Raw genomic sequence first — 13571 nt, forward strand, 5'->3', positions numbered from 1 at the left:
TTTTTCTTCCTAATTCGAAATTAAAGAGATAAAGGAGCCTGGAGCTGGCATCCAAGTCTTCTCCAAAGTTGTCCAGCTCCAAAGACACTGACTGGACTTGATGTTACTTTTTACTTTCCTTCCTTGAAATGTGTTGGCTGCTGCTTTGTTTCAGAGGCCACCCAGAGTCAGCAGTTTGGCAAAGGATAACAGATTGAAGTTACTTCTTTGGGATTTGTAACAAAAAGGGAGCAATTGAGTACAATGGACATTGACTATAGAATTGATTAAATATTTTAGTTGAAGTGTTTACAGATATGCTGTTTGGTCGTGGACATAAATCTTTCTATTCTTCCTCATTTTCTGGTTAATAACAAATAGGTCTTGTCTCAACTCTACCCTTCTTGTTCCTTCCACCTTTTACTTCAGAAGGCTTTCAAGCTTTTGCTGGGATATCTTCATCTTCAAGGAGTGTTAATGAGAGGGCTTGTTTCTAGCCTTCCTAGCAATCTTTTTAAGTGCCCCCATCTTTGAACGGCGGCACTCTTCTCTTATCCGGCCCTGTGTCTTCACCCTCTGCCATCTGGCTTTCTGTCTCTCACTGCCCTTTCCTTACTTTCCACCCTTTGCCCTAGCATGTCCTATCTAACGCATACTCCCCTGGGCAGTAGTTCCTTTCCCATAGGGTTCTCTGGCAATATGCAAAATGGACAGGTTATTTATTTCCTTTAGAAAGTTGTCATTTTGGAATGAAAAATTTAGTATACTCTTAGGAGGAATCCTCCCTACTTCCGCCTACCCCAGAAAATAAGTCCAAGCCGTTTCTAGCTACTTCCTGAATTTCTAATTTTAAAGCATGCCTGTAGCAGCCCTCTTCAGAATGGTAGTGACCACCAGCTGCCAAGATTGCAGAGGGAGACGTGAGCTTTCTATTAGTCATTTAGTGCTGTGGCCACCCTGAGTGAGCAATTCTAGATGTTAGGGTCTTAAGTTCACACATAGCCAGTCCCTTGTGCAGATGTCACGTTGGACTACAAATCATTTGTCTCTGTCTCAGTTCTTCATCTGCAGGATGGATTTCTACTGCCTCGGAAGCAGGATAAAATGAGATGAAAGATATGCAGTTTTTCAAGATAAAGATTCTTTTAAAATGCAGAGTTGTGGTATTATTCTGTGGAGATACTGTAATAAAAATATCTACTATCTCTTATTTAAAACTAATAGACTCAAAATACATGTACTATTTAGATTGGATTGTAAAGTAAATCTATTTTCAAGTAAAATTTGAACTGTTTTTGACATTTTCATATTGCATAAATTATTTAAACCAAACTTTTTTTTTGTAAAATTGAGCAAATCATGTTAATTTTAAGATTCTTCCTCTTACTTTGTAAAAGTAACAGTCAAAAAATAAATAAAAGTAACAGTTAGGAAAATTAAAAGCCATTGTGCAAGGCAAGTGAGTACAAAGAACAATGTCTATTGGACTCTTGCTACTTAATAGGAATTCTTGTTTAGTTCCAGCCTTTAGAAAAAGCTATCACTTTTTATATTTGCTGGCAACAATCAAATGTAAGAAAGTATAGTTTTTAGGAAAAAGCCTAAATAAATATTTTAGAGGATATGCAGATCTGTTTTCATTTTCACAGATGGAAATACTGCAAAGTTGGTTACAGCATATTTATCTCATTCAGAACAATCCAGTTGAATGTTTCCTTTTATACAAAAAATTGCAATTTAAGTGGAAAGGTATACTTTCATGTCACAGTGATGTCCTATGTGGCCTACATTTCAAAACTGATAGATGATATACATAATCTTTTTTATTTTGTTGAAAACAATAATCAAATTGTAAGGGTGAAAAAAATTGTGTGTTTTTTTTGCAAATGTTATGTGGCAGAAAAACAGTGGAAGATTTGGTCAGGGATGAAGGCTGAAGGACTGATGTAGTTCACACAGAGCTGCAGCCTGTGAAGGGGGCAAGGCCACAGAGCCACCCTGCATTTCCATAGGCACAGGACAGAAAGTGGAAGAAAACGAAATTGCCTCAGAAATGCAAAACCATTGCAGGACTCTATTAACTATATTCTTGGGATGAGATCTGGAATATTATATCTCTCACTGCACTTCCAATGCACATTTGTTCAACTGTGATAGAATTTAAAGCTATAGGTAGCCTGATGTCAATATTGCAATTTAGAATTTTAATCTGATTGAAGACACAGCACTCTCTTCCTTGCAGCATGCTCTATGTGCTTGGGTTTTTGGTAATTAGTTGGTAATTATTATTTTGGTAACAGTATTATGAATGACTTTGAGGCCAAGGAACCCTGCCTCGCGTCACTGTTGGTCATATCTCTGGCAAGACAAAACCACAATATTTTGTTTATCATGAGGGATTAATAAATACTTTTAATTAAAACTTAAGATATGAAATGTATGCAGTTTACATGGTGTGTGTTTACTGAACGCAAATTATAAACAGATGTTTATATTAAATAGAAAAATACTGATCATGGACCTAGCCAAGCGGAAGTACACATAGACAACTGAAAAATATGTAGTGAAAATTTCAGAAAAGCAAATACTGCTTTTAAAAGAAAAGTCTGCGGATGCCCGGGTGGCTTAGTGGTTGAGCCTCTGCCTTTTGTATAGGGCGTGATCCCGGAGTCCCGGGATCGAGTCCCACATCGGGCTTTCTGCATGGAGCCTGCTTCTCCCTCTGGCTATGTCTCTGCCTCTGTGTGTGTCTCTCATAAAGAGATTAATAAAATCTTAAAAAAAAAAAAAGTCTGGCTCTGGGAAATACTAGAAAAAAGTTTCTACATATCGCAGAAATGTGCAGGTTTCATTCATTGATTCATTCATTCCTACAAATATTTTTGATCATCTGCTATGTGAAATGCATTGTGCAGGGAAGCAAGTTATATGTCTCTGCCCTAAGTTAATTCTATGACGACATAATAACTCATCAGAAGTATCTTGGAATATCATCCAAACACTAAACAGTTGTGTTAGCAACTTTAAAAGAAAAAAAATCTGCACTTGAATTTAAATATCTGCACAACTCTACATGACAAAATAATGGTATCAGATAAATTCACTCAAAGATAAAAGCTTGATTTTATAAGGTATTAGAAGCAATGGTGCATGAAAAACATTGATTTTATAATGCTCTTATTAACTTTATTGTGCATAGATGACACAAATCTAGATATAAAATCGCTAGATCTTCTAACATTAAAATTGCTGCCCTACAAATACTAAAGATTGTGTATTAGTTTAATATAAAATCAGAAGCTCAAAAAAAATCAGAAGCTCCACATGCTATGTTACACAAGAATAGCGTAGATAAGGAAAAAAATAAATACAGTTATCTTAAAACAAAGATAAAGAAATACAGATACCATTATCACTCTTTAGAATGCACAAGACTAGGAAGTGGGCAGAAATAAGAAGACCCATACAAATTCAGCCTCTAGTGACTGTGTGTGTGACTTGTCTAGTTCACTTCCTGGGTATCCTACCTCTGCTGCCATCTCCTTTCCAAAAAACAGAAAATAAAGAACCTTAAAATTATGGGATAATAATACACCTGCCTTCCCAAAGTAGTTGCCCTTATTTCACTAAATTGTTGAAATGATCAAAATGAGAAGCTGTATATGAAAACCTGGTTAAATACACACATTCATACCCATGTGAACAAATGCCATGATTTACTACAGTTATACTTATTGCTACCAGTTTTCTTTTCTTTTTTTTTTTTTTTGCTACCAGTTTTCAACTCACTAAAATTTTTAGAAATTGTGTTTTGAAATGATATTATGACCATTTGCTCTGTCTCATAAAAGATTCAATCTCATAGTTGCATTTCTTTTTTAGTCAGACCACCCTTCCTTGGTTTAAATTACCTACTTTATTCATGGAGCAATTTCAAAATTACCTTTGATGGGAGGGAGAAGAAATAAGGGGGAGAGAACCCACAAGTGACTCTTAAACATAGAGAACAGAGGGTTCGTGGAGGGAGGTGAGTGGCAGGATAGGCTAGATGGGGATGGGTATTAAGGAGAGCTTCTGTCAGTGTTGAGCACTGGGTGTTGTATGTAAGTGATGAATCACTGAATTCTACTCCTGAAACTAATATTGCACTGTATGTTAACCAACTAGAATTTAAATAAAAATTTGAAGAAATAAAATAAAATGTTCACCCTACAAAAAAAGTTACCTTTGATTTTGTCAAAAAATTCAGTCAAATCCTCAAAGGGGACATTTGCCATTAATAAAGATATTCGAAATAATTTGACTCATGTTTTTTAATCAAATACATATATATATATATATATACACATATATATAAATGTATATACGTGTTTCAGAAAAGCAAATACTGCTTTTAAAAGAAATATATAAATATATATATTTAAATATATATATAAAGCTGTATAAATCCTAAGAGTAAAGCTTGGTGAATTTCCACAAAATGAATACACTGGTTAATCACAACCCAGGTTAGAAAATAGAACATAACCGGTACCCCAATGCCTCCTTTGTGCCCTCCTCATAGTCATTCACAATTTCTTTCTTCCCCAAAGGTAACTACCATCCTGATATCCATCAACATAAATTATAGAGAAGAACTTGATATAGGCAAGATTGAAAGGAATGTATGCTTTTGTATTATTTACTCAAAACTGATAGTTATCCAAGTTATTACAGATATCAGTAGCTCATTTATTTTCACATGACAATATACTGAATGAATATTATGAATATGCCACATTATCCATTATGATGGTCTGATGATCTTTTGAGGGAAATGATCTAACTAGCATTGGGCTATTTCAAATACTATTGCCATAAACATTTTTGAACATGTGTTTTGCTGAACATATGTCTGCATTTCTCTTGAGTACATTCTTAGGGGTAGAACTGCAGGATCAGTGGACATGTATATCTTAGTTTCATTAGACACTATCAGTTCTCAAAATGTGATGGAACCAATTTGGACTCCCACCATTAGGAGGTAAAATCTCCAGTTTATTTTTTGATGATATATTACTTAATTTCCAAACATAAAGTGGTTTTATAGTGATTTGACTATTATTGATTCCTACCTTTCTTTTTTCTCAACCTTTTTATTTTTTAATTTTATAATTAACTTTTAATTTTAATTCCAGTATAGTTAATATATGGTGTTATACTGTTTCAGGTGTACAATATAGCAATTCAACGCTTCCATATATCACCCAGTGTTCATCACTTCAAGTGCCTTCCTTAATCCCCATACCCTATTTCACCCATCTGGTAACCATCAATCGGTTCTCTATAGTTAAGAATCTGTTTCTTGCTTTTCTCTCTTGTTTCTTTCTTGTTTCTCACTCTCTCTTCTCTCTCTCTTCTTTGTTTGTTTTGCTTCTTAAATTCCCCATGAGTGAATCATATGGTATTTGTCTTTCTCTAACTTATTTCACTTAGCATTATACTCTCTACCTCCATCCACATCATTGCAAATGGCAAGATTTCATTCTTTTTGATGGATGAATAATATTCATTTATATATCATATATATCCTTTATATATCATGTATCATATATATGATATATATGTGATATATATGTGATATATATGATATATATGTATCACTCTTCTTTATCCATTCATCTATTGATGGATACTTGGGTTGCTTCCATAATTTGGCTATTGTAAATGGTGCTGTAATAAACATTGGTGCACATTACCCCTTTGAACTATTAAATACCTCTAGTGATACATTGAGAGATAATCTGAGTGAAGCATTGGTAGAACAGCAACAAAGAAGACTGTCTTGTACTTACACAATTATGGAACTTATTTACTTGAATATCTCATAAATTATATCTGAAAGTAGTTTTAAACTTGTTTTTCAAAAATACCTTGACCACTTAGGGACAAAAAATCAAGACCACAAGGAGGTGCATGTATCCCTTTGAGTTAGGGTTGCTATATTTTGGGGATAGTTCTTTTTTTTTTTTTTTTTTAAACCTTGTTTACTTTTTTTTTTTAATTTTTATTTATTTATGATAGTCACAGAGAGAGAGAGAGAGAGAGAGATAGAGAGAGAGAGGCAGAGGGAGAAGCAGGCTCCATGCACCGGGAGCCCGATGTGGGATTCGATCCTGGGTCTCCAGGATCACGCCCTAGGCCAAAGGCAGGCGCCAAACCGCTGCGCCACCTAGGGATCCCTATTTTGGGGATAGTTCTATTTTTAACTTCTTGAGGAACCTCCATACTATTTCCCCTAGTGGCTGCACCAGCAGGAAAACATATACAATGGGAAAAAGACAGTCTTTTCAACAGATGGTGTTGGGCTACATGCAAAAGAATGAAACTGGACCACTTTCTAACACCATACACAAAAATAAATTCAAGATGGATTAAAGACCTAAATGTGAGGCCTGAAATCATAAAAATCCTTGAAGAGAACACAGGTAGTAATCTCTCTGACATTGGGTATAGCAACATTTTTCTAGATGTCTTCTGAGACAAAGGAAATAAAAGCAAAAATAAACTACTGGGGCTATATCAAAATAAAAAGCTTCCACACAGCAAAGGAAATAATCAACAAACAAAAAGATAACCTACTGAATGAAAGAAGACAGTTGCAAATTAAAGATTTGATGAAGGATTAGTATCAAAAATATATAAAGAACTAATGAAGCTCAACACCAAAAAGCCCCAAATAATCCAATTAAAAAATGGGCAGAAGACATAAACATTTCTCCAAAGACATAGAGATGGCCAATAGACACATGAAAAGATGCTCAACATCACTCATCCTCAGGGGAATGCAAACCAAAACTACAATGAGAGATTATCACGTGGCAGAACGGCTAAAATCAACAAGAAACAAGTGTTGCTGAAGATATGGAGAAAAGGGAACATACCGTTGGTGGGAATGCGAACTGATTTCTACCTTCCTTTATAGTCCAAAAATATATTATTGATTAAAATCCTTTGAATTTCTTACAGCTTGCTTTGTAGACCTGCATATGGCCAGTTTCGATAAATACACAATGTTTACTTGAAAAAGAATGTACATTCTGCAGTTGTTGTTGCTTTGCTGCATATTAGGTAAATTAGGTCAAGTGTGTTAAAAGTATTGTTAAAAATTTTTATAGCCTGGGATCCCTGGGTGGCTCAGTGGTTTAGGGCCTGCCTTCAGCTCAGGGTGTAATCCTGGAGTCCCGGGATCAAGTCCCGCATCAGGCTCCCTGTGAGGAGCCTGCTTCTCCCTCTGCCTCTCTCTCTCTCTGTGTGTCTCTCATGAATAAATAAATAAAATCTTTAAAAAAATTTTTTTATAACCTTAATGAAGTATTTTGTCTTTTTTTTTTCCATTATTGAAGTAAGTATTTAAAATTTCTCACTATAACATTCTACTCTTTTTATAGTCTGGCAATTTTATACTGCAATATATTTTGCAATATAAATTTTGCAATATATATTTTGTACCTATATTATTAGGTACATATAAATTTAGAGTTGTTTATCTTCCTTGTGGGGGAATGTGAAGGAACATCTTTTGTTTATATTTAGTAATACTTCTCCCTTTAAATTTTACATTATTAATTTATATGTTAGTTTTCTTTGAGTTAGTATTTGTTTAGAATATTTTTTTCATACTTTAACTTTCAAACTTTCTTTGTCCTTCTATATGTTTTTATAAATGTGTCTTATAAGCAGTATTTATTCTGGATTTTAAAATCCAATTTGGTAGTTTTTGCTTTTTTAAAAGAAATTATTTAGTCCACTTATTTTTATTGTTTACACATGTTTTTATGTTTGTGTGTGTGGTTTTGTTGTTTGCTTGCTTTTAATTTTTAGTGAAGTGAAATTTAAATATGTTGAGATGTATATTAACTGTATAATATGATGAGTTTTTACAAATATAAACACGTGTAAACAACATTTCAATCCAAATATAGAACGTTTCCATCACCCCAGAAAGTTCTGCTGGCCACATTACAGGCAATCTCCACTTGCATACACAGTGTTCTGAACTCTAGTACCATGATTAGATTAGATATGTATTTAATATAATTGAATTATACAGCCTATAAGCTTTTGCATATAGTTTTCTTTGTTCCACATGATATATGTGACACATATGGCATATTCTTTTTATTACTGAGTAGGTTTATATTGTATAACTATTTTCCTGTTGACATACAATTGAGTTGTTTCCAGTTTTTGTATAGTATGAATAAGACTGTTATAATCATTTGTATGTACATACATTCCTATTTCCTCTGGGAGAAATACAAGAGTGTAAAATTTCTGGGACATAGGATAAATGTACACTTAACTTTATAAGAAATTAACAAAAAGTTTTCCAAAGCCATGGAGCTGCTTCATAATTGTTCTAAGCCAGTTAGATGTAATGTAATCAAGGATACATTTGATAGTAATTCTATCATTTTACTCCTTTTTATCTGTTTGCTCTGACTGTTCTATATCTTTTTCTGGTGTTTTGCTTTTTTAGTGTGTTTTTGTTTTTTGTTTTTGGCATCCTTTGGATTTCATAAAATTTTTTTTTATCATTCCAGCTTCTTCCTTTGAAATTTTTGGTTACATATTAATTAATTAATTAATTATATTAGAAATCATACCATGTATCCTTGACCTACAAAAATCTAATATAAATCAAATCTTTATCACTTTTTATACTGTATAAGGATCTTAAAACTCTTCAATGCCATTTATTTACACCTCTTGCCTTTGAATTATTTTTGTCGTGCATTTTAATTCTATAAGTACTTTTTAGCCAATCAGGTAAAATTATTATAATTATTTTCAGTCCATATTTATTTAGGTTTATCCTAATATTTCAAACTTCATTGTTTTTATTCTTTTCTGCATTTCTGTGCTTCCAACGATTATAATTTTCCTTTTGCTTGAAAAATTATTTTTAATATTTATTTTACACATGTCTGTTGGCAACAATTTGTTGTACTTTTAGTTTGTCTAAAAATGCTTTTATTTGTCTTCATTTTAGAAGAATATTTTCACTGGTTATAGTTTCTAGGTTGGTGCATTTTTATCTTAAGAGACATTATTTTATTGTTTTCTGACTTCCTTTATTTCCTTTGATAAATTTGTTATTTTGGTCCTTGCAAGTAAAAGCTTGTATTTTTTCTCTAGCTTCTTTGAAAGTCCAATCCTTTCTTTTTAATTTTTTTCAGCAAATTTTAGTAATTTACCTAAGTGTATTTTCTTTGTATTTATTGCACTTGGGGTTCATATTGCTTTTTGAATCTATGGCTTGATATTTCTTCATCAGTTTTGAAGACTTCTTGGCTATTATGTCTTCAAATATTGGTTCTTTATCATTTGCTCTTATTTTCTGCTTTGGGACTCTAATTATACATGTATTAGATTTTGACATTTTGTCCTATATTCTCTTAGTCCCTTTTCTAGTTTTGTTCTCTCTATACTTTATTTTGGACATTTTTTTTCCATGAACACAATTTCCAGGTCATTTTCGTCTCTTCAGTTGTACCTAACCTATTATTATACATATGTATTACATTCTCCATTTCAGTTTATCACAATGTTTTAGTTCTAGAGAATTAATTTGCTTTCTTCTTTGAACAGGTTTCAATTTTTTATTGTCTTAGTCTGTTTATGCAGCTATAACAAGACTATGTGGGCTAATAAACAATATTGATTTACTTTCTTACAGTTTTGGAAGCTGGGGAGTCCAAGATCAAAGTGCTGGCGGATTTGGTATCTCGTGAGCACCACTTTCCAGTTCATAGTGGTCATCTTCTCACTGTGCTCTCACATGGTGGAAGGGGCAAGAGAGCCCTCTGGCGGCTCCCTTATAAGGGCACTAGCCCATTCATAAACACTCCACCTTCATGACCGAATCACCTGTCAAAAGCTGCACTTTCTAATACCATCACATTGAGGATTAGGTTTCAGAATCTGGAGTTTTGAAAGGACACATCTTCAGTCTATCATACTAATAAAATTATTCATCTTGTCAAATATTTTCTCAAGTTAATTGTAATATCTGTACCTTATAACTTTAGTATTTGTATTATATCTGCATTTGTCATCTATTTTCACTCTAGGTCTGATCAGATTGCTGGGTTCACTTCTTTGTGTTTATCTTCTCTCCAGAATCTTGACCCCTCAAGCCCCAGACTACCAAGTTTAGGGTTCCCAGTCCTCTGAGACTATAGAAAACTACTCAGCTTCCCAGCCTCTTCATATCACATTCTGCTCAATTTCTCAGACTTTATGTCTGTGCTGATTAGGAAGGGGAAAGTGGCTTAAAATGCTGAGTCTCATGTCAATGAATTTCTGTTCCCTTTGGGATCTTGGCTTCTTAAGTCTGGCTTCCCTGAGAGCTCTACAAAATCTTCAAGCAGATTTTTAAAAAGATTTTATTTATTTATTCATGAGAGAGAGAGAAAGAGAGAGAGAGGCAGAGACAGGTAGAGGGAGCAGAGAGCCTGACGTGGGACTCAATCCCAGGTCTCCAGGATCATGCCCTAGGCTGAAGGTGGCGCTAAACCACTAAGCCACCTGGGCTGCCCTTCAGGCAGATTTTTTTTTTTTTTTTTTTTATTGGTGTTCAATTTACTAACATACAGAATAATACCCAGTGCCCGTCACCCATTCACTCCCACCCCCCGCCCTCCTCCCCTTCTACCACCCCTAGTTCGTTTCCCAGAGTTAGCAGTCTTTACGTTCTGTCTCCCTTTCTGATATTTCCCACACATTTCTTCTCCCTTCCCTTATTTTCCCTTTCACTATTATTTATATTCCCCAAATGAATGAGAACATATAATGTTTGTCCTTCTCCGACTGACTTACTTCACTCAGCATAATACCCTCCAGTTCCATCCACGTTGAAGCAAATGGTGGGTATTTGTCATTTCTAATAGCTGAGCAATATTCCATTGTATACATAAACCACATCTTCTTTATCCATTCATCTTTAAATAGACACCGAGGCTCCTTCCACAGTTTGGCTATAGTGGCCATTGCTGCTAGAAACATCGGGGTGCAGGTGTCCCGGCGTTTCATTGCATTTGTATCTTTGGGGTAAATCCCCAACAGTGCAATTGCTGGGTCGTAGGGCAGGTCTATTTTTAACTGTTTGAGGAACCTCCACACAGTTTTCCAGAGTGGCTGCACCAGTTCACATTCCCACCAACAGTGTAAGAGGGTTCCCTTTTCTCCGCATCCTCTCCAACATTTGTTGTTTCCTGCCTTGTTAATTTTCCCCATTCTCACTGGTGTGAGGTGGTATCTCATTGTAGTTTTGATTTGTATTTCCCTGATGGCAAGTGATGCAGAGCATTTTCTCATATGCATGTTGGCCATGTCTATGTCTTCCTCTGTGAGATTTCTGTTCATGTCTTTTGCCCATTTCATGATTGGATTGTTTGTTTCTTTGGTGTTGAGTTTAATAAGATCTATTCTCAATGGGGAAGCACTGGGAGCCTTTCCCCTAAGATCAGGAACAAGACAGGGATGTCCACTCTCACCACTGCTGTTCAACATAGTACTGGAAGTCCTAGCCTCAGCAATCAGACAACAAAAAGACATTAAAGGCATTCAAATTGGCAAAGAAGAAGTCAAACTCTCCCTCTTCGCCGATGACATGATACTCTACATAGAAAACCCAAAAGTCTCCACCCCAAGATTGCTAGAACTCATACAGCAATTCGGTAGCGTGGCAGGATACAAAATCAATGCCCAGAAGTCAGTGGCATTTCTATACACTAACAATGAGACTGAAGAAAGAGAAATTAAGGAGTCAATCCCATTTACAATTGCACCCAAAAGCATAAGATACCTAGGAATAAACCTCACCAAAGATGTAAAGGATCTATACCCTCAAAACTATAGAACACTTCTGAAAGAAATTGAGGAAGACACAAAGAGATGGAAAAATATTCCATGCTCATGGATTGGCAGAATTAATATTGTGAAAATGTCAATGTTACCCAGGGCAATATACACGTTTAATGCAATCCCTATCAAAATACCATGGACTTTCTTCAGAGAGTTAGAACAAATTATTTTAAGATTTGTGTGGAATCAGAAAAGACCCCGAATAGCCAGGGGAATTTTAAAAAAGAAAACCATATCTGGGGGCATCACAATGCCAGATTTCAGGTTGTACTACAAAGCTGTGGTCATCAAGACAGTGTGGTACTGGCACAAAAACAGACACATAGATCAGTGGAACAGAATAGAGAATCCAGAAGTGGACCCTGAACTTTATGGGCAACTAATATTCGATAAAGGAGGAAAGACTATCCATTGGAAGAAAGACAGTCTCTTCAATAAATGGTGCTGGGAAAATTGGACATCCACATGCAGAAGAATGAAACTAGACCACTCTCTTTCACCATACACAAAGATAAACTCAAAATGGATGGAAGATCTAAATGTGAGACAAGATTCCCTCAAAATCCTAGAGAAGAACACAGGCAACACCCTTTTTGAACTCGGCCATAGTAACTTCTTGCAAGATACATCCACAAAGGCAAAAGAAACAAAAGCAAAAATGAACTATTGGGACTTCATCAAGATAAGAAGCTTTTGCACAGCAAAGGATACAGTCAACAAAACTCAAAGACAACCTACAGAATGGGAGAAGATATTTGCAAATGACCTTCAGGCAGATTTTTAAAAAGTATTTTGTCAGGCTTGTCGAATTTTTTTTGGTGGGAAGACCATTCTATCCTAGTCTGCCATAGCCAGAGATATTTACCTTGAATTTTTATGGCAAAGACAAATAACTTAATACCCACAGAATCCTGGGGTTGGGCAACATTCCTATATGACTTTTAGCCAATGTGGCTTTTAGTTTCAGGGCAGAGGCAAGCTACCATCAAGAAAATTTGTATGTGCAAATTTAAATTTAGAGTAAATCAAGAGAAATACTCCAAATTACTGTTTCATCTTTAGACTAAATACTACAAGAATCACTTTTTATTTTTTGAGTTTTCAGGGGTTTTTTCTTTAAATAAGAAACAAAAATGGAATTAGTAAGACTAAAACACTAACTGTACAATTAAAATAGTTGATTTATACTATAATAAATCAGAATAACAGAATTAGAAAATAAGTTTATAAAGACAAATATAGTTTCCTCATTTCCTTTCAATTAAAATGAATTATATCCTTTACCATCTTAAATTAATGTTCTTCTGAATTTTTAATTTTACTAGATTCTGAAGATTAACTTCAAAATCCTTAGAAGAAGAGAACAAACGGTAAAAATCATATTTAAAATTCTGTGAACCTTAATTATTAAGTATACTTTTGAAGCAAACATTTAAAAACATTCTAGTGTCCACTGTTTACATAGCAATTACATTATAAATTATAATTAAAAAATAAGATCTTATTCTAAATGTGGTATTTAAACAACATTGTAATAAACGCATAAGGAAAAAATTCCTTTGGTAGAGCCAACTCTTTATTTGTGTTTTCCAAATTTGAAATATCTATTATTAAATTTTTAAAAGTGAAACATAGCTATTTTATTTATTTATTTATTTATTTATTTATTTATTTATTTATTT

General features: G+C 34.3%; 1 protein-coding gene across 18 annotated transcripts in view; it reads left to right on the top strand.

Moving 5' to 3' along the window:
* LOC144287835 (uncharacterized) overlaps positions 1–13571 on the top strand; it is a 35505-nt gene that overhangs the window by 20172 nt on the left and 1762 nt on the right. For 15 of the 18 annotated variants that reach the window (XR_013355598.1, XR_013355596.1, XR_013355597.1 and 12 more), the window contains one exon: positions 13215–13259. Coding sequence is in view for 2 of the 18 variants with exons in the window: in XM_077855210.1 (XP_077711336.1) it covers positions 13215–13259 (45 nt within the window). In the remaining 16 variants the exon portion in view is untranslated. Of the gene's footprint in view, positions 1–6987; positions 7090–9700; positions 10009–13214; positions 13260–13571 lie in introns of those variants that run through there. The other 3 variants (XM_077855203.1, XM_077855204.1, XM_077855201.1) reach the window with 2 other exon arrangements.

The sequence above is a fragment of the Canis aureus genome, chromosome 17 (assembly GCF_053574225.1).
Source record: "Canis aureus isolate CA01 chromosome 17, VMU_Caureus_v.1.0, whole genome shotgun sequence".
NCBI lineage: Eukaryota > Metazoa > Chordata > Mammalia > Carnivora > Canidae > Canis > Canis aureus.